Source organism: Schistocerca nitens, chromosome 2 (assembly GCF_023898315.1).
Source record: "Schistocerca nitens isolate TAMUIC-IGC-003100 chromosome 2, iqSchNite1.1, whole genome shotgun sequence".
Classification (NCBI taxonomy): Eukaryota; Metazoa; Arthropoda; class Insecta; order Orthoptera; family Acrididae; genus Schistocerca; species Schistocerca nitens.
In genome coordinates, this window is record NC_064615.1 from 745,194,906 (window position 1) to 745,216,641 (window position 21,736).

The 21,736-nt window shown below is 41.3% G+C and overlaps 1 protein-coding gene across 1 annotated transcript in view; it reads right to left on the reverse strand.

Annotated features, from left to right (window-relative positions):
- LOC126236970 (golgin subfamily B member 1-like) overlaps window positions 1–21,736 on the reverse strand; it is a 535,118-nt gene that overhangs the window by 97,335 nt on the left and 416,047 nt on the right. Inside the window, exons 38-43 of the mRNA XM_049946677.1 lie at window positions 21,066–21,368; window positions 18,747–19,281; window positions 18,490–18,656; window positions 9,745–9,934; window positions 7,732–7,933; window positions 7,492–7,642 (exon numbers count right to left, since the gene is read on the reverse strand). Coding sequence (XP_049802634.1) covers window positions 7,492–7,642; window positions 7,732–7,933; window positions 9,745–9,934; window positions 18,490–18,656; window positions 18,747–19,281; window positions 21,066–21,368 — 1,548 coding nt within the window. The remainder of the gene's footprint in view (window positions 1–7,491; window positions 7,643–7,731; window positions 7,934–9,744; window positions 9,935–18,489; window positions 18,657–18,746; window positions 19,282–21,065; window positions 21,369–21,736) is intronic.

Here is a 21,736-nt window from a genome sequence, read left to right on the forward strand (position 1 = left end):
ATAGTGAATTTAATTGAGGAAAGGAGAAAATATAAAAATACAGTAAAAGAAGCAGGTGAAAAGGAATACAAACGTCTCAAGAATGAGATCGACAGGAAGTGCAAAACAGCTAAGCAGGGATGGCTAGAGGACAAATTTAAGGATGTAGAAGCATATATCGCTATGGGTATGATAAATACTGCCTACAGGAAAATCAAAGAGGCCTTTGCACAAAAGAGAACTACCTGTATGAATACCAAGAGCTCAGATGGGAAACCAGTCCTAAGCAAAGAAGAGGCGGCAGAAAGGTGGAAGGAGTAGATAAAGGATCTATACAAGGGAGATGTACTAGAGGACAATATTATGGAAATGGAAGAGGTTGCAGATGAAGATGACAAGGGACATATGATACTGCAAGAGGAATTTGAGAAAGCATTGAAAGACTTAAGTCTAATGAGGCCCCAAGCGTAGACAACATTCTGTTAGAACTTTGGGAGAGTCAGCCATGGCAAAAGTCTTCCATCTGGTGAGCAAGATGTACGAGACAGGCGAAAGATGTTCAGACTTCAAGAAGAATATAATACTAACACAAATTCTTTACAAATTAATGCAAAAACTGGTACAAACTGACCTCGGGGAAGATCAGTTTGGATTCCGTAGAAATGTTGCAACATGCGAGGCAGCTCTGACCCTATGACTTATCTTACAAGATAGGTTAAGGAAAGGCAAACCTATGTTCTCTAGCATTTGTCGACTTAGAAAAAGCTTTTGACAATGTTGATTGGAATACTCTTTTTCAAATTTTGAAGGTGGCAGGTGTAAAATATTGGGAGCGAAAACTATTTGCAATTTGTATACAAAGCAGATGGCAGTTAGAAGAGTTGGGGGGCATGAAAGGGAAGCAGTGGTTAAGACGGGAGTGAGACAGGGTTGTAGCCTATCCCTGATGTTATTTAATCTGTATATTGAGCAAGCAGTAAAAAAACAAAAGAAAAATTTTGGAGTAGGAATTAAAATCCAAGGAAAGGAAATAATAACTTCGAGGTTTGCCAACGACATTGTGATTCTGTCAAAGCCAGCAACGGATGTGGAGGAGCAGCTGAATGGAACGGACAGTGTCTTGAAAGGAGGATATAAGATGAACATCAACAAAAGCAGAATTAGGATAATGGAATGTAGTCTAATTAAATCAGGTGAAGCTGAAGGAATTAGTTTAGGAAATGAGATACTGAAAGTAGTAAAAGAGTTTTGCTATTTGTAGGATAGTGGGACTCTTATAACCTAAGTAAACATAGTATATATTAAATAGTGTATAGAGACATAGTATATACCAAGTATGTATAAGTTGAAAAGTAGGGGAGGACTCTAGGGACCAAAGGAAGTATTAAGAATGATATACGAAGTGTATAATAGATTTGTATATTTACCAGGAAATATTTAATTATAGTGTACATAAAGATGTATACTAGGGCAATGAACCATGTGGCCTACTCATAAAGGATTAGGGCGTACCTACATGGAGGTAGGACGACCTGTGGCCTGATGAATAGGGATGTTTTAAAAAGGAGCGTACGTACAAAAACGGAAGGAGCAAGTGCACTCATAGGGTCAACCCACCTGCAAGATATACGTACTGCACCTGCATGATATACGTACTGATCGTAAGGGAAAAGGACAGTATTGTGACAGAAGTCACACATTTAACAGGAATTATTGTGGTGAGTTTGAACCCTATTTTCCATGAGCAGAATTATGTTTTATTTTATTTTGCAAGTGTCGAGAAGAACACTTTCATTTGCCCAGAATTCCTCCAGACAACAAACAGTCATTAATTAATGAAGCTATTACATACTAAAGAATCAGTACAAAGAATCAGAATAAAGAGTAAAATACTCAAGTGTCATGAACACCTGGAGCTTACAATTGGAAACCAAAGGTTTAGGCCCCACGACTCCTAGATATAAGTGAAATGACTGCAACATTGAGTGAAATACTCCCGTTTTATAATCAAAGTAAAATGAAAAAAGAAAATCTAAATAGTAAAGAAAAGGGTTACGCATGGTTAATAAAAGAATGTGGAATGTGTACTGTGGAATTATGAATTGTTATTGTATGTAATACTAATGTACATAATGAGTATGTATAAAATATTGCGTGTTCGAGCTGAGGGGAGGGATATGTAGTGATTCGAGAATTTCTGCATAAATTCTAGAACCACTCGTCCTTCTAGCGCCTCAAACACACGATATTTTAAAAATTAGTGTGAGAATGTACATACTGTGTGACACACGTTTCTGTGTGCAGGCTGGAAAGGAGTTACGAGCACAAGATAGACGCGACGGTCGAATGGCATCGACAAGTGTATGTCGCTCGTGCCACGGAAGCTGTATTGGAAGAACAAAGAGTGTTTATGTATCGTATGGTGTTTTATATTGTTGACTATTGTAATGAGAAAAAAGAACAGTTGAAAAATTGTTAATTATACTTCATGTGTTGGACTTGCTAGAAGAAAGACATGTTCATAAATTACTTGGTTGTAAAAACTATGCTATTGTAAATATATTTAATCGGATCTGACGTGAGACGAGTCAGTTGACTTGCACGAGTTTGAATAATTATAGTGGGAAATATGGAATTTGTTCTCTGTGGAAGTTGAAATTTACTATGACTGAGTTAAAAGTATTCTTCAGGTACAAAATTATTTCAAAAATAGAGAGAGAGTCTTATAAATTCCCGCAACATTTAGTAAGCCAGCACAATGTAACTCTACAGGTGTGTGTGTGTGTGTGTGTGTGTGTGTGTTTTGCTCTCTCTCTCTCTCTCTCTCTCTCTCTCACACACACACACACACACACACACACACACACACACACTGTGCTAGGACTGCAGTTCTGGACTGAAGTCAAGGCATTGAGGCACACTGAAGAAAGGTTTTCTATTCATCTGCATTAACTTACATTTTACCAAATTTCGATCAAGCTACTGTAGCGCAACACCATGTGGAAATTCTGTGTATGTTGTCCTCTATCCTCTTACAGTCACAAAACAACACTTTCCTGTACACTACAGTTTCATCAGCAAATAGTGGCAGATTGCTGCTCACCCTGTGTGAGTGAGGGAGTGAGTGACTGAGGGCCGAGAAGTACCAGTGGCAGGGAAGTGATCCACCTGTTGTTATGACCCTCAGGGTATGGTGCAGCCCTTGGCGGCGTGTAAGGAGATGGTCAGTGCAGCAGAGGTCTATTAGCGTACAAAAAAGGGCAAATGTAAACTAGCATCTGTGGTCCATAATGATAGCTGCAGACAGCCAAACTGGGCAGTCCACATGGAGAGGAAGGTGGTGACTATTATGACAGTGGTGACATCAGGTAATGACACTACTCAGGCCAGCAGGTGACACTGTCCACTATGGTGAGGAGGTAGCAGCAGCCATCAGAAGAAGCTAGAGGGCCGAAGAGGTCCATGTGAAAGTGGGCACAGCGATGTCTGATGTCTGGGAAGGTGGCGACGGGGATATATACGTGGCAGCCGACATTGGCATGCTGCCAGGCGAAGCAGGTGCGAGCCCAAGTCCTGTAATCCCTCTGAATATCTGGCTACACAAAATGCTACATCATCAGAATGACAAATGCATGCACGCCAGGAAGCGGCAGGTTTTGGTCAAATGTGGCCTTGCGGAAGGCAGCACACAGGAATGGGTGCAGTCAGCCAGTGGATACAACACACCATATACTATTGTCTGAGCTGGGAGCTGAGTACATTGAAGGCGAAGTCTAGTAACATCACCCAGACAAAGGTAGGTGAGTTCTAGATCATGCTCCTGGGCAGTGCTAAGTGCCTCATAGTCCACGGATGAGTTGATGGCACAGATGTAGCTGAGGTAGTCAGTGATGACATTGTCAATTCACACAATGTGACATATGTCGGTAGTAAATTTGGATATGGACGACAGCTGCTGGAATTCACGTGGGGTGCACTGGTCGAAGTCTTTTGCAAGGGCAAACATTGTGGGCTTCTAATTGGTGAAGACTGTAAAGTGAGAGGCCTCCACCGATGGCCGAAAGTATTCGACTGCCTCGTAGTCGTTGAGGATCTTTCTGTCGTATGCGTCCCAGCATCACTGAACAGCAGGGAGCTTGCTGGAGAAGAATGCAAGAGACTGCCAGGGGTCACTGACGTGCTGTTGCAGGACGGTGCCAATGGCCGTCTGGCTACCATCCACCACTGTGGCAAATGGGGCGATGGGATAGGGATGGGCGAGCAGGGTAGTGTCCGCCATGTTGCACTTAGTGGAAGAGAAGCTATTTTCCATTTGTGATGTACCAGCTTGCTCTCTCTTGTTTGGACGCCATGGAGTGCAGCTCCTGCATAGTGGTGGCATTCCTCAGAAGACAGTGGAAGAAGTTTAACATGCTGAGGGAATGGTGGAGGTCCTTGAACGTCTCTGGGAGTGGGAAATCGAGGACCGTTAGTACACTGTCGAGCAGGGGATGTGATCCGGCAGAGGAGATGACGTGGCCCAAGAATACCACCCCACTGACACCGAGAATGTACTTTTCTGTGTTCATGATGATGTTAGCATCTTGGAGGCATTCGAAAATACGGTGGAGGCGATCGATCGCGGTGTTCCTTGAGTGTCATGGAAAACACAAGTATGTAGTCCAGGTAGGCGAAACAGCCTTGCAACACACCATCAAGAAACGCTGCCACGTTTGGGAGGCACTATGAAGGCTGAAGATCATAAAGGTCTTCTGGATATCCTCAGGTGCTACGGGAATCTGGAGGAAAGTTTGGTGCAATCAATCGTGCTGAAAATTCAGCTGTGTTAGAACGGCAGCAGGTATCAATCAGGGATGGTGCATTGGTTCACCTTCCAGTGATCCCGCATGAGCACCTGGAACCAACCTTCTTCTCGACAAGGTGAAGGGTGGAAGTACATGGGCTCTTCCAAGGACACATCACACCAGCAGTGGGCAGCTCATCAAATGCGACCTTGACGATTTTCAGTTTGTGTGGTGGTAGGTACCGGGGCCAGCAGAAGTACGGTGTCCCAGGAGCCACGTCCATGTAGTGTACAGTTGAATGGTGGACCTCCTCAGGTGCACTGAACAGATATGTAAGAGCAGGAAACTGCACCAGTAGGTCGGCATATGCATTGAAAGACACCACTGGCTTCACGCCGAGAAGAACAGTGAAACAAGTGGTGCACTTCGTTGATCTCCCAATGTCACAGTCAATGACGCACTGGCCTTCAAAGCCAATGAGCATGCAGTAGTGTCCGATGAAGTCCATTCTGGTGATGGGGTCAGTGACGTCAGCGATGGTGAAGGTTCAAGGGAGGTGCCATTGTAGGCCAAGGTTGAGAACATGGTGATATATGCCGTAGGTGACAATGGTGGAGTTGTTTGCTGCCATGAGGAGGATGGCTGAGACAGTGCCAGATTCCCATACAAGCCGCCACAGAAAGACAGACAACAGGAAAAGTGTGGCAGAGCCAGCATTGCAGATTAACAGATGCTGGGAGATCAACTAACAGTCAGGCATGCCTAATCCTGGTGGCTGTTGGTGTTTAGGTGCCAAGAGCAGGCCTCCATGCAGTTTGCAGCATCTGTACCAAAATGCTTGCAGCACCAACAGAGGCCGTCTGTTTTGCGAGAGGTGTTAGCAGGTTGGTTGGGGCTGTGGTGGTGGTAGCCATTGTAGCACTAGTGGACTGAACTGTGCGGGTGGTGGCGACTGGAACTGAGGCGGGCCACAGTTGCTTGTAGCATTGTTATGTCAGCGCTGAGGTGGGTGAGGATATCGCTGGGCCCTATGCTGTGGGCCAGTGCGGACAGCATGTTGAGCAGTGAGGAGGGGGTTGAAACGGAGTAGTTGGAGGAATGATGACCAGCTGCCTGTGCCACATGGGGGTGGGGATGGTTTCAGGCCAGGAGACTAGCATCACGTGAACTCAGTCGGTGAGCATCAGTGTGTCTCATAGCTGTTGGTGGCTAGGAGCAACGAAATGACATCGTGGACCTCCACTTGCCTCGCACTGGCTGATCACCATAGCGAACTTGATGGCATCCTGAGTGATGCCGCAACCAACGAAGATGGTGTCCCCCAAGGAAAACCACAGGTTCAGATCCCACAGCATCAAACACAGTAGGTGAGCCACAGCATGGCTGGACGGAGTGTTAGTGGTATATGGGGCAATGGGCATCAGCGCGTCAAAGCAGGGAAGGATGGCAGTGGAGGCAACAGAAGCAGGAACCGGTGCGGGAGTTGGCTGTGGAGTCTGGTGCTGGCGGTTGGGCCACTGGTGGTCACATCGCCGCAAGGAGTGCATGCAGCTCAGCACTGCTGCCTTCCAGTTCCGTGAGACATGTGGACAGCCCAGCGATGATGTCTTGGGGTGCCAGAGCACTGTCACGTGCTATGCGGCGTCTGTTGGGAGGGAAGGAGGAAACCACTGCCGCAACGTTGCAGAAAGGACGTCAAAAGAAGAAAAATGGCTCTTGATGTGAAACAACAGTGTCTGTAGCATGAAAACTTAAGTTGCGCGTGGGATGTGGACGTGTGGGAGAATTCAAACAAGCGCTAACAGAACAAATTGGCCAATACCTTGCTGAAATAGGATATTAAGTCGACAGAGTCTATTTTTGGGTCACCAGTGTAGGAATGTTTCCTTACTTAACTTATAAGTCAATTGCCCAATGATAGAGCAAGGTATGGTCGGCTCTGTACAAAGAACAATGTTTGTACATGGTCAAGGACCAACACATGAAATAGTCTTGAAATTCATAAGTTCTGAAAAAGTCACTTGCCAGTGTGATTGGTGCTGGAAACAGGTGTAGCACTGCAGAAAAGGCGAACACCGAGGAAGATGACAGTCTCGTCCCTAAGTTTCACCAGTATAATGATATTCCGACGTGGTGTGCAAAATTAGTAGTCTTCAGCACAAGATGTGGCACAAAACAACATTTATATGCCCAGCTGCATAGCAGGGGTAGAGATGGCAGGGCATGAGTGTCTCTCAAAACGTCATGGTGCTCACCTCAATGTGGTGTGTCCGTATTGGTGCAAGCCCAAACCAGGAACTGATGTAGACACCAAGGGAAGAAGGAGACTGGTCTAGAGTAGGTCGGCAGAAGTCTCGCTATGAACTGAGCTATTTTTCTCCACCAGTAGTCAGTGATCATAATGTGCAGGTATCTGGTTATATGGCAGGAATGACAGCTTCGTATGGAAGTAACATGCGAAGGGAGAAACTGGCTGCCTTAGCAGACAGCTATTGCGAGCTAGGTCTATAAGGAACTGCTAAGACAGTTGTGTGGCAAAAGGCCACCACACTGTCAAACAAGTGGACTCGAACCTAAATATAATAAACTTACCACATACAGGTGTGTATAAAGAATGATTTCATAACAGTGACTATAATATTTTTCAAAATAAACCTCAATATATCATTCTGCTTCATGCAGAAATATTTACATAAAGACAATGAAATGCTTATTAGCTGTATTTTACCTCTATAAGCTCTGAATCTTTTCTGTTGGAGATACTAGCCCTCTGACGTTCAGCTTCAAGAAGTGACTGTAAGTGTCTAACATTATTTTTTTCTTTGTGAAGATCATTTTCAAAGTCTCTAACTTTCACTCTTTCCTTCTCCAATAGCACACTGGGAACAAACATACATGTAATGTATTTTTTAAAATTTTTATTGAGAACTACATATTGCCAAGAACACAGATATAAAATAAAACTTACATGAACTGTTGCAATCTTTCTTCATGGTACACTGTCTGTCTTTTTAGATTCTCAATTTCCATTTCTTGTTCTCTTTGCACTCTCATTAAATCATTCACTTTTTTCTCAGATTCTAAGTTACATGCTTTTTCCTTGTTCAAACTTTCAAGTAACTGCAGAACATGTTTCTTTCCGGATTCCACAGCTGCTTCAAGTTGTTCAACTGAAAAAACCATAAAAGAGTCTTTAGCAATGAATAGTGGGTTTTCTCATTCTCATGAAATCTATACTACCTGCCTCACATTCATATGCAAGAAGAAGTGGCACCATATACAAGAAGAAGTGGCGCAATAACTGTCTTACATAGAAATCAACAATGAATTCACTTTTATAATAATATGTATGTATGTATGTATGTATGTTCCACATATCCTCCTAAGCCATTGTATAAATTTCAACCAGACCTGGTACATAAATCACTTATTTTCAGGAAAGTCCCCAGTGAGTAGAGAGGGCGTAAGAACTAGCTACCTCTCAAAGATACTTTTTTCCTTGCTGACAACTCTCCTCCCCCCCTCCCCTGCACCCCCAAACACACACACATTTACGCTGTTTGTGCAGGTAAAACTAGCACATCAGGCATGACCTTTTAATTTATTACTTCGTTACTACTAACTATATCAGCATCATATATTGCAGACAGTATTCACATATACCACTGAATGTACTTGCAAAACTGTATCACTGTACGACACGCAGTTCAGGAGATACAACATCAAACACTGGGATGTGAGGAAAACTGCTGAACATGAAAATGCAGGATGAAATCTGCTGGAGACACAGGTGAAAAGTGTGTACAAATACAAGTGAAATGTACATGAAGGGTCTATCCAGGCAAAGTCGCGAGCTAAAATGCTCTTCCTAAACCCCCAGATTGATTTCAAACTTGTAGACATATTACTCACTATCTGGAAAATCCGGAAAGAAACCTCATATACGGGCGGGGGAGGGAGGGGGGTGATAAGATGGCGTGAGATGGGGAGGGGGAGGAGGAGATGGACAGACAGAGAGAAGGAAGAAGGATATGGAAACAAGATAGTGGGGAGGAGAAGATGGGACAGGGACAGGGATAGGGAAGGTGAGGGGATGAACAGAGAGAGGCAGAGGAGGAGATGGGCAGAGAAAGGCAGAGGAGGAGATGGGGAAAAACAAGATGGTCAGAGAGAGGGTGAAAAGGAGAGAAACAGAGAGGGGGGAGGAGAGAAACAGAGGGTGGGGGAAGGAGGAGATGGGTTAACAGAATTGGAATAAATATATACCCGGGTGTTGGTGCGTACTCAGTTTGTATTCAAGTAAAGCAAAACTGGGTGACACAGAAATAATCATTGAACAAAAAGACTTAATAATTGTTGTCTATGACGGAATGGCACATAAATCAATGTTATTACACACTGATCTTTTGTCTAAGGTCTCCCATTTGTTCAAAAACGTAACTGCCCGTTCCCCCCCACCCCACTACAAAAATTGAGAATAAGTGAATTTAAATTACTTATTTATTAAAATTACAAACAGAGAAACAGACGGGTCATTAGTTACCATCACAAGGCGTAATACTAACTACTGCTGACAGAAAATCTCTTAGAAAGAACACAACATTAGCATCTTTTGAAAGTATGCATTCAGTCTTAAGACAGGAATGAATGATAGCATAGGGAAGATAGGATGGATGAAGAATAAGTTATACAGGCCCAAGATTGAGCTAGATCCACTGGTTGTGAAGAGGAAAGAAGGTGTAGATGAAGAAAAGACATCTGAGTGCAGGAGGACTAAGGCAATACATTAGTAAGCAGTATGCTAGCTTCAGTCAAGAAATGAAAATGGGACTAAGTAAGAAGTAAAAATGGATTAAAAGAGGATGAGAATATGAAAAATTGAAAACATTAATCCAACTAAGGAACAGGAATAAATGGGAGAATAGAAAGGGGAAAAATACAGTGGAAAAAATGAGTAGATAACAAAATTGTACAGGTGTACCTTTGTGTTCAAGCAGCTGAGTTGTCTGCATTGCAGTACTTCCACTACAACCGCTATGAAATGTGAATTTATTTGCAGGGATACTAATATTAACTGTAGACAATCGCATACCAATATGGTTAGTTTCGTTCACACTATCCGAAGCTGGAATAAGTTGCTGCACATATGAAAGTTCCTCTGGTGACAGGACCTGCAAAACAATGGAACAAAAACAGATTATATAAAGGATTAGCATTAAGAAATACAGTATTTTGCTATGATACAGTTATTAGAATATCAACACACAGTGGAGACATTATGTAATGACAGGCACAAGAACGAGATTGAACTCATGACTAATTCGCTTAACACCTCAACTATGTGGTGAAAGGTCACCTTCATTCCTTCTATTATTATATCCCATCCAGAAATTTCCAGCGCTATATTATCATATTTTCTGTCACCCACAGTTTATATGGTCTAGTCCAGTATTGTACCATGTGTTATCTGTCAACTTTCTTTATGCTCATGAATTTTACTGCATACGGTTACAGCTGGGGAATAGATTTACAGGAAGGACCCACGGGTATGTACTAGCTGATCGCATTACAGGCCAGGATGACAAAACATATAGTACACGCGCGCTCACGCACGCACGCACGCACGCGCACACGCGCGCACGCACGCGCGCACGCACGCACGCACGCACGCACACACACACACACACACAAAAACGCCTTTCTCCCTACAATGGGCTTAGTCAACTATCAGCTCTTTACTGGTCCACGGTGAGTGTACTGCATTGAGGTGGGGGTGTGGGTGAGCGACAAAGAGTGGCAAGAGGAAGGGAAGGGTTTGGGGGAAGCATCTAGTGGCTCATGGGAGAGCGGGAAGACTTTTTATTTATTTATTTATTTATTTATTTATTTATTTATTTATTTACACTTCAAGTTCCGTAGGACCAAAGTGAGGAGCAAATCTCCAAGGTCATGGAACATGTCAGTAGATGAAATCACAACACAAAAGTAGTAAAAGATGAAAAGAAAATGTTTATGAACCCAAAAAAAGACAATCCATAAGATTAAGTAAACACAATCAACAATAGAACACGAATCAGCTTAATTTTTCACAGAACACCTCAACAGATTAGAGAGAGTGATCAATGAGGAAACTCTTCAGTTTTGATTTGAAAGCGCGTGGGTTACTACTAAGATTTTTGAATTATGGTGGTAGCTTATTGAAAATGGATGCAGCAATATACTGCACACGTTTCTGCAAAAGAGTTGAGGGAGTGTGATCCAAATGCATATTGCATTTCTGCCAAGTATTAACTGAGTGAAAGCTGCTAATTATTGAGCATAAGCTGATATCATAAAAGAAGGTTATATACATGGAAGAATCCTGCACATACTAGAAGGCGTCAGATAGATTATATAATGGTAAGATAGAGATTTAGGAACCAGATATTTCCAGGGGCAGATGTGGACTTGACCACAATCTATTGGTTATGAACTGTAGATTAAAACTGAAGAAACTGCAAAAAGGTGAGAATTTAAGGAGATGGGATCTGGATAAACTGACTAAACCAGAGGTTGTACAGAGTTTCAGGGAGAGCATCAGGGAATAATTGACAGGGATGAGGGAAAGAAATACAGTAGAAGAAGAATGGGTAGCTTTGAGAGATGAAATAGTGAAGGCAGCAGAGGATCAAGTAGGTAAAAAAGTGAGGGATAGTAGAAATCCTTGGGTAACAGAAGAAATATTGAATTTAATTGATGAAAGGAGAAAATATAAATGAAGCAGGCAAAAAGGAATACAAACGTCTCAAAAATGATGTCGACAGGAAGTGCAAAATGGTTAAGCAGGGATGGCTAAAGGACATATGTAAGGATGCAGAGGCTTATCTCACTAGGGGTAAGATAGATACTGCCTACAGGAAAATTAAAGAGACCTTCGGAGAAAGAAGAACCACTTGCATGAATATCAAAAGCTGAGATGGAAACCCAGTTCTAAGCAAAGAAGGGAAAGCAGAAAGGTGGAAGGAGTATATAGAGGGTATATACAAGGGCGATGTACTTGAGGACAATATTATGGAAATGGAAGAGGATGTAGATGAAGATGAAATGGGAGATATGATAATGCATGAAGAGTTTGACAGAGCACTGAAAGATCTGAGTCAAAACAAGGCTCCGGGAGTAGACAACATTCCATTAGAACTACTGACAGCCTTGGGAGAGCCAGTCCTGACAAAACTCTACCACCTGGTGAGCAAGATGTATGAGGCAGGCGAAATACCCTCAGACTTCAAGAAGAATATAATAATTCCAATCCCAAAGAAAGCAGGTGTTGACAGATGTGAAAATTACCGAACTATCAGTTTAATAAATCACAGCTGCAAAATACTAACATGATTTCTTTACAGGCAAATGGAAAAACTGGTAGAAGCCGACCTCGGGGAAGACCAGTTTGGATTCCGTAGAAATATTGGAACACGTGAGGCAATACTGACCCTACGACTTATCTTAGAAGGAAGATTAAAGAAAGGCAAACCTACATTTCTAGCATTCGTAGACTTAGAGAAAGCTTTTGACAATGTTGACTGGAATACTCTCTTTCAAATTCTGAAGGTGGCAGGGGTAAAATACAGGGAGCAAAAGGCTATTTACAATTTGTAAAGAAATCAGATGGCAGTTATAAGAGTCGAGGGGCACGAAAGGGAAGCAGTGGTTGGGAAGGGAGTGAGGCAGGGTTGTAGCCTCTCCCCTGCCGTTATTCAACCTGTATATGGAGCAAGCAGTAAAGAAAACAAAAGAAAAATTTGGAGTAGGTATTAAAATCCATGAAGAAGAAATAAAAGCTTTGAGGTTCGCCGATGACATTGTAATGACCACCAAAGGATATGGAAGAGCAGTTGAACGGAATGGACAGTGTCTTGAAAGGAGGATATAAGATGAACATCAACAAAAGCAAAATGAGGATAATTGAATGTAGTCTAGTTGCCTTGGGTGATGCTGAGGGAATTAGATTAGAAAATGAGACACTTAAAATAGTAGATGAGTTTTGCAATTTGGGGAGCAAAATAACTGATGATGGTCGAAGAAGAGAGGATATAAAATGTACACTGGCAATGGCAAGGAAAGCGTTTCTGAAGAAGAGAAATTTGTTAACATCGAGTATAGATTTAAGTGTCAGAAAGTTGTTTCTGAAAGTATGGAAGTGAAACATGGATGATAAATAGTTTGGACAAGAATAGAATAGAAGCTTTCGAAGTGTGGTGCTACAGAAGAATACTGAAGAGTACATGGGTAAATCACATAACTAATGAGGGAGTATTGAATAGAATTGGGGAGAAGAGGAGTTTGTGGCACAACTTGACAAGAAGAAGGGATTGGTTGGTAGGATATGTTCTGAGGCATCAAGGGATCACCAATTTAGTACTGGAGGGCAACGTTGAGGGTAAAAATTGTAGAGGGAGACCAAGAGATGAATACACTATGCAGATTCAGAAGGATGTAGGTTGCAGTAGTTACTCAGAGATGAAGAAGCTTGCACAGGACAGAGTAGCATGGAGAGCTGAATCAAACCAGTCTCAGGACTGAAGACAACAACAACAACAACAACAAGCTGATATCGTTAACATGAAAAGACAGTAAACAATATATATATATTGAGAGGCCAATGTCAAAATACCCAGACTGCTGAACAGGGGTTGACAAGAGGTTCGTGAACTTATACCACTTATTGCCCGAACTGCCCGTTTCTGCACCAAAAATATCCTTTTAGACTTGGAAGTGTTACCCCAAAATATAATATCATACAACATAAGTGAATGAAAATAAGCAAATAGACTATTTTTTGTGTCAAACGATCACTCACTTCACACCTCTTTTGAATAATAAAAATGGCAGCATTAAGACTTTGAACAAGATCCTGAAAGAGGGCTTTCCACGATAGTTTACTATCTATCTGAGCACCTAAAATTTGAACTGTTCAGTTTCATTAATCACATTCCCATTCTGTGAAATTAAAATGACGTGTTTTGTTGAATTGTGTGTTAGAAACTGTAAAAACTGAGTCTTATTGTGATTTAGTGTTAGTTTATTTTCTACAAGCCATGAACTTGAAGGTTATGAACTGCACTATTTGGAACTGGGCCAATGTTGCAAGCAACATCCTTTACTACCAAGCAAACAGAAATATTTCAATGATATTAAATTTCAGCCTCCACATGCATAAGCCAAGAAACTTTACCTAGGTTTCGGCTATAATAATGAGGCCTTCTTCAGAAATGTCACAATATAAAATTAAAATTAAAACATGCCAGACATTGGCCTTGTCAAACTTAAAATGTTAGTACTACAGTACATAAGTCATAAGACTGCGTCACTTCTACTAATGTTTTGTTGATAGGCCACACAAATGGGCCAGACAGGTGGGCCGCGGGTTCTGAGTCATAATTCAGCGCCTGGTACATGGCCTCTGCCAGTTGTCTCACAGCTCCACATATAAGCTCTGCCAGAGTGACCCCATCCCAGAAGTCCAACATAAACTCCAGTACCTGCTGAAATCCTTAGGCCCTTCCCAGAACCTCTCCCCTGAATCCATCTCCGTACTTACCACAACAACAGCTCACACACCCACCTTCTACATGCTCCCCAAAATCAACAAACCTGACAATCCTGGGTGTCTCACTGTGGCTGGTTATAGTGCCCCCAACCGAATGAATATCAGCCCTTGTTGATCAACATCTCCAACTGATCATCAAAAACTTAGCCTCCCAATACCAACCACTTTCTGCTCCTGGCTCTCCCCACATGCTTACTTCCCATACCACTACTCGTCATCATTGATGCAACCTCCCTATATACCAACATCTCCCATGCCCACGGCCTTGCCGCGATGAACGCTACCTCTTCCAACACGCTGCAGGATTCCAAATCCACCACTTCATTCCTCTTACACCCAACCAACAACAATCCCAACCATAACTACTACATCTTTGGAGGGAAAGTATACAAACAAATTCGTGGCACAGCCATGGGCACCTGTTTGGCACCCTCATATGCCAACCTCTTCATGGACCACCAAGAGGAAAAATTCCTAGTTTCCAAAAATCCTAAACCCCAGATCTGGTTCAGGTTTACTGATGACATCTTTATAATCTGGACCCAGGCCAGGATGCCTTATCTTCATTCCTTCACAACCTCAACACCTTCTCTCCCATACACTTCATCTGGTACTCCTCCGCCTATCATGCCATCTTCCTTCATGTCAATCTCCCCCTCTCAGATGGCTCCATCCACATCTCGGTCCACATCAAACCCTCTAATTATCAACAGTACCTGCATTTTGACAGCTGCCACCCCTTCCACATCAAAAAATCCCTCCCATACAGCCTGGCCACCTATGGTAGTCGCACCTACAGTGATGACAGCTCACTCACCAAGTATGCTGAAGGCCTCACAAAGGCCTTTGCAGATAGCCAATACACTCCAGATCTAATTCACAAACAGATTTTCTATACCATATCCTCACACACACCTGATTCTCACATCCATCCCAAGAACTAACCACAAAGAAGCATCCCCTTTGTAACCCTATACAAACCTGGACTGGAATGACGGAACTACATCCTTCATCAGGGCTGTGATTATCTGTCATCATGCCCTGAAATGAGAGAAATCCTACCTAAGATACTTCCCACCCCTCCCAATGTGGTGATATGCTGCCCACCCAACCTTCACAACATCATAGTCCATCCACATGCCACTCACATCCCCAATCCTCCGACAAAGAGATCATAGCCCTGTGGAACACCAAGATGCAAGACCTACCCAATCCACCCACCCAGCACCACCTACTCCAGTCCCATCAGACGCTGTGCCACCTGTGAAAGCAGCCATGTTACATACTAGTTCTGCTGCAAACATTGCATAGTGTTTATATTGATACAGGAACCAACCAGCTATGAAATAGAATGAATGGTTACCGCCAAACAGTTGCCAAAAACAAAGTGGTCCGTCCAGTGGCACAATACGTGAGATTTCAATGGCTGATCCACAGCATGTGCCGTCTGTATCCTCCCCACCAGCACCAGATTCTCTGAGTTGCACAGATGGGAGCTATCTTTACAGAACATCCTTCACTCCGGTAACCTTCCTGGCCTAAACCTAAGGTAATTTGCTGCTCCCCTCCCCCAGCCACCCAGCCAATAGTGTACACACACACACACACACACACACACACACACACACACACACATCATGCCCTGCACTAGTACCCCCATCCAATTTGTGTCCCTACATCAGCTAATTATGTGTTGTTATCTCATGCTGTAGTCTGTGAAATAGCATGCCCAGCCATCTGACACCTGCCCACTCTACCTGCACCCACACACACATCATGCCCTGCGCTAGTACCCCCATCCAATTTGTGTCCTAACGTCAGCTAATTATGTGTTGTTATCTCATGCTGTAGTCGGTGAAATAGCATGCCCAGCCATCTGACACCTGCCCACCCTACCTGCACCCACACACACATCATGCCCTGCGCTAGTACCCCCATCCAATTTGTGTCCCTACATCAGCTAATTATGTGTTGTTATCTCATGCTGTAGTCGGTGAAATAGCATGCCCAGCCATCTGACACCTGCCCACTCTACCTGCACCCCTCGCTAGCCCACAGATGGGTACCCACTCTCCCATGAGCTGCTAGTACACTAACCGTGGGCCAGTAAAGTGCTGGCAGTTGACTGAGCATGATGTAAGGAGACAAGTGTATGCATGTGAATATGTTTGTTTGTTTGTGTGTGTGTGTGTGTGTGTGTATATGCACACGCGTTTTTCCTACAGCTTGTAAAAGGAAGTGCATTCTGAAAGCTAGCCAAGCCTGTTTGTGTGCCTATCGATGATGCAGTGGTTCTGCCTTTTGGTGAGTCGTCTCCTTTATTCCTAAATAATTTGTAATTTTCGAACTTTTCTAATTGTTGTTATTTAACAGAGACTTTGGGTATTTAAAGAAGCAAATTGTTTCTGCTGCTGAGTGCCATGCATGAAGACCACTGACAACTGTGGGTCTTTTACCATACTCTGCACTTGGTTTCAACATCTTCGCCATTTTTGGCTTATGACTATTTACTACAAACAATGACCTGTGGCTAAAGAATAATGTGACAGGAAATTTGAATTCAAGTTAGTCCAGATTTTGGTGACACACACTATACATGTTTCAGCATTTTATGTGCTATCTTCAGTGGGTTTTGTTTCTTATTCTGTCACAAGTAAGGCTAACAGTTATCCTGTGCTGGTATTTCTGTATATACAAGGAGCATTCAATAAGTAATGCAACATTTTTTCTGACAGCAGGTTGGTTTTATTCATGATTCCAATACACCATATTATTCCCCACTCTTTTGGCTACAAAACCCTATTTTTCAACATAATCTCCATTCAATTAACGCCACTTTATTGGAAGGTCCTGTATGCCCACATGGTACCATTCTACTGGCCAATGTCAGATCCAATGTACTGCTTCATCAATAACATCCCCATAGTTCGTGTATTGCTTCCCATGGTGTGTATCCTTCACTGGGCCAAACAGATTGAAGTTACATGGTGCAAGATCTGCACTGTATAGTGGATGAGAGAACAGTCCAATGAAGATTTGTGAGTTCCTCTTGCATGTGCAGACTTGTGTGAGGCCTTGCGCTGTGATGGAGGAGAAGTTCTCTTGCATTTTTGTGGTGATGAATATGCTGAAGTCATTTCTTCAATTTTCTGAGAGTAGGACAATACACTTCCAAGTTGAGAATTGCACCATGAAGGAGGATATCAAACAGAAAATCTCCTTCAGAGTCCCAGAAGATTGTCACGATGACTTTACTGGTTGAGGGTGTGGCCTTGAACTTTTCTTTGGAAGAGAGGTGTGTGGCGCCTGTCAATGGATTGCTGTTTTCTTTCTGGTTCAAAGTCATGAAACCCACGTTTCATCACCTGTGATGATGATCGACAAAAAACTGTCACGATCAACCCCGTCCCCGTACTGCACAAGCAATTTCACATAGATGGTCCCTCATTGTTCTTTATGGTCTTCTGTTAGTCAGCAAGGAATCCAACATGCATGCACCTCTGAGTACAAGTGGTGGACGAGCATTGCCAAAAGAGACATCCAGCTGTGCAGCAAGATGTTTGTTTGTGATCTGTTGATCACCTCAAATGAGAGTGTCCGCAGTTTCCAACAGCTGAATGACAGCTCTCTGCTTGGAATGCACCTCCATTACAGGTGCCATTTTGAAGGCTATGTATGCAGCTGTCACCAACTGGGACTTCATGGAACTATAGGTGCTGAAGTGCAAATATTCCACGATGTCTCACAACAAATTCTGGATTTTTTCAACCAAAATTGCCTGAGGGATGGGGGAATGTGTTTCATTACATACTGAACACTTGTAGCATAATTTATTTAACTATTCATGATTTCTGGTGCTGAAGTCTTATTTACTCTTGTATTAGATGTGTTACAACACCTATAATGTTTAAGTTTCACCATTTTAACAGTCTCAAAATGCATTTTACTTGATTTTGTGAATAAAACACAATGTTTCTGCTATCAGAAAAAGATTTGTTGTAGTTATATGACAAAACAATTATCAATAGATACAATAACAATTGAGCCGACAGCAGAAACATGTTTTTGTAATATTACATGTGCGTAATTGTTAAAACTGCAACTGAAGGTTAAGAACAAGATTTCATTCAATGTACTTACTTCTGCACCAAACCTTAGTATTTTGCTCACAACTTCAGTAAAAGAAGGATCACTACATTTGCAAACTGTCTCAGGCGGTTCCAGCTTCTCAAGCAAACTAGAATCAAGACGAGCAGACAAATCCAATTCCTTTTCAACTCTTGCTGTCAAGTCATCAAGAGAATTAGCTGTAAAAATAAATTGGGATTTAACAAGTGATTGAGAGGGGAACAACTTATATTTCTTACAAAAATCTAAAATGATGGAACTCTACATACTATCCTGCTTTTCCAACTCTTTCCGAAGGCTATTATACTCATTAACTATTTTTCCGTTCAGTTCCTGAAGTCGATTTAATTCATCTTTTAGAGCTTTTCCAGATTCTTGTTCTTCTTTAAGCTGATGCAATAACAGACTTAACTCCTTAGATTCTGTTGTCCTTTGAGAAACTGGATCAACGGATGTAAAAGTCATTTTATTGTCTTCCTCCAGTTGTTTTATAATTTCATCTTTGGATATAATGATTCCTTTCAAGTAATTAATTTCAGATTGTTTCTCATCTACCAATGTTTTAAGATTAGTAATTTCGCACATTAATTTGAATTCATTTTCCTTCATTGCCTGCTTCTCTTGTTGGAATTTATTTCTCTCATCTGTTATATCTTGAATAGTAGTTACTAACTGGTTTTCCAACACTTCCTTTTCTTCTTTCAAAGATAACATATCTTGAAGTTTTTGCTCACAATCTAACAACCTTTGACCCTTTTCTTCTAAATCTTGTTTTAGTTTTTTAACAGTCTGCTTCAGCTTTTCCTGTCAAAATAGAATAACTGCAAGTCAATTCAACCCAATGGCTTCAGAACATTATTACCAGAGTTTTTAAATATTTATTAATAGGCCAGTCATGTGATAAACACAAATATCAAAGCAACACATGTGAATTAAAATTAAAAAAGCTATCAAGCTATTGAAGATTCCTGGAAAACTACTAAGCCTGAAAATGTCTCATCAAATATGAAAATAAAGGCTTACCATCAAATTTCATGCAGTATTATGAAAACTAAGCCCAATATGTGGAGGTATTACTACTTCATTGTCAAGACGGGGAGGGGGGGTAGAAGTAAAGAACACAAAAAAAAGTCTTCAGGAATTTTCATAATACTTAACAGAACTACATAAAACCACTTATTTTTGCTGCCACCAATATGAGACAACTCAAGTCAAAAGAAACAGGACTGTCTGACCACTAATAGAACATTATTTGCAACTCGAGTGAAGTGCCAAGCATTGGACAAAGACACACCGCACAAGTAAACTTGCTTATCAAAATGTGACTGAAAAGTAATTTTAATGATATGAATACGGTTTATCAAGGGAATGAAATATAAGAATGCAGAACAATGAGGAAGTCATGCAAAACTGTACTGCAACATAAATTAAAACAAAATAAAAGGCCTGTAAATCTTGACATAAGTAGAGGAAAGGTGATCAAATAGAAAAAAAAAATGGCAAACATGGTACAGAAAAGGAACAGTTCAGTGAGAAGAAAAGAATAGTACTGGTATAGAGGAGTTCGTGCAGACGTAGGAAGTGCAAATACAGGTTACTCAACTTTACACCTGCACGATAATAAAGGGTTGCAGAATCCAGCAAAACGAAATTACTGAAAATAAACAAAAATCAATAATACAACCTGGAACTACAAAATTTCAGAACGGAAATAATATCAAAAATGATTACAATGATGATTATGAGAAAATGCTGAACTGCCTCAGTCTATAAATTTTGACATTCAGTTCACCTCTGATACCACACTTTTGAGATAATTAGAACAGAGAACAATGAAAATTTAACAATAAAGTATTAGTGTCTGCAGTTATTCAGGAAAATTGTTATTGTTATGGTATGTAGAAATCATGCTCTCCAAGGTGATATGGGATTCATAAACTGTTGGAGTATATGACAAAGATTGAGATCTCATGCCTGGCAAACTGGTAAATATGTTCTCCCATGACTTCTGTCACTATATAACTGAGATCCCACTAAACACATGCAGTTAATGTTTTCCATTAGTTATTGGACAGAGTAAATAGTCATATTTTTGTAATTGTGAGTACAGGAGACAAAAGTATAAATTACTGAAGGTGATGAGAGGCCATGCATTAAGATTCCTCTATGTAGAAGAAGTTGCTGCCATTGGCAGTACAAAAGTTCAACTTCTGCAGGAAATATCACACTTAAAATGGACAATAAGACCAGAAGGGCAACAGCTGAGAGTCTGCATGCTGAAATGTACTCATCATTTTGTTGCACATCACCTATGCAGATGTTAACATTTTCTCACATTAAGACTAGCCAAATATGGACAATATTTTTTTTAATACCATGACAGAACTTGTGTAGCTTGCAGAGAGAATGACAATATTATCTTACGGTCTTCCCTCTTGTACATCTAGCCATTTTCAGTATTTGAGAGAAAGAACTAAAATCTAAGGGTTTAATTTTAATTATGTTCATGGGATACAATTTCCTTAACAAGATACCGGTGACATATGCAGTACGTATAGTACAAATAGAAGAGAAATGATGATACTTACTGTTAGAATAACCTTCAGGTGTTTTGCTTGCACTTTCTGTTTCAAACTATGTTCTTTGTCCACTGATAATAGCTCTGAATCTGTACTGAGACCGGTTACATCTGATTCAGTACCATTTCCATCTGTGTAGACGGTATCCACCTTGTCATCTGAGACTCCAGTAGCAGGCATGCTAAGATTGGAACTAGGTATCTCAATTAACAAGCTTGAGTCTGATGTTGGTTTCAAAAGTGGCTTCATTTGTATTGAACTCTCAGGGAAAAGACTAGGTGTATTTTGTGTTTCATTACATATGGCCTGAAACTAAAAGTGTGAATTATTGTAATGTACATAAATTATGTTTAAAATTAATCCTGGGTAGAACATTTTGTAAAGGGCAAAATGTAATGTGACGTATTCTGTATTCAAAGAGTAGATATAAGAAAACACAACAAACTAACTAAACTTTTATCTCAATCTAATGTAATTTACAAGGCAAGTTTACATTCTAAATTTGGTAAATAACTGTAGTACGTTTAAACGGTATTACTGATGTGTAATGTATGTAACCATTAGCTCACTGCAGAATTACTGGTGGAATTGTAAATTACAACATTGCTCTACACATGGGTCCTGCAGCAACTAAATGAAAACAACAACAATAATAAAATAATAGTGATAGTGAGGTTGAC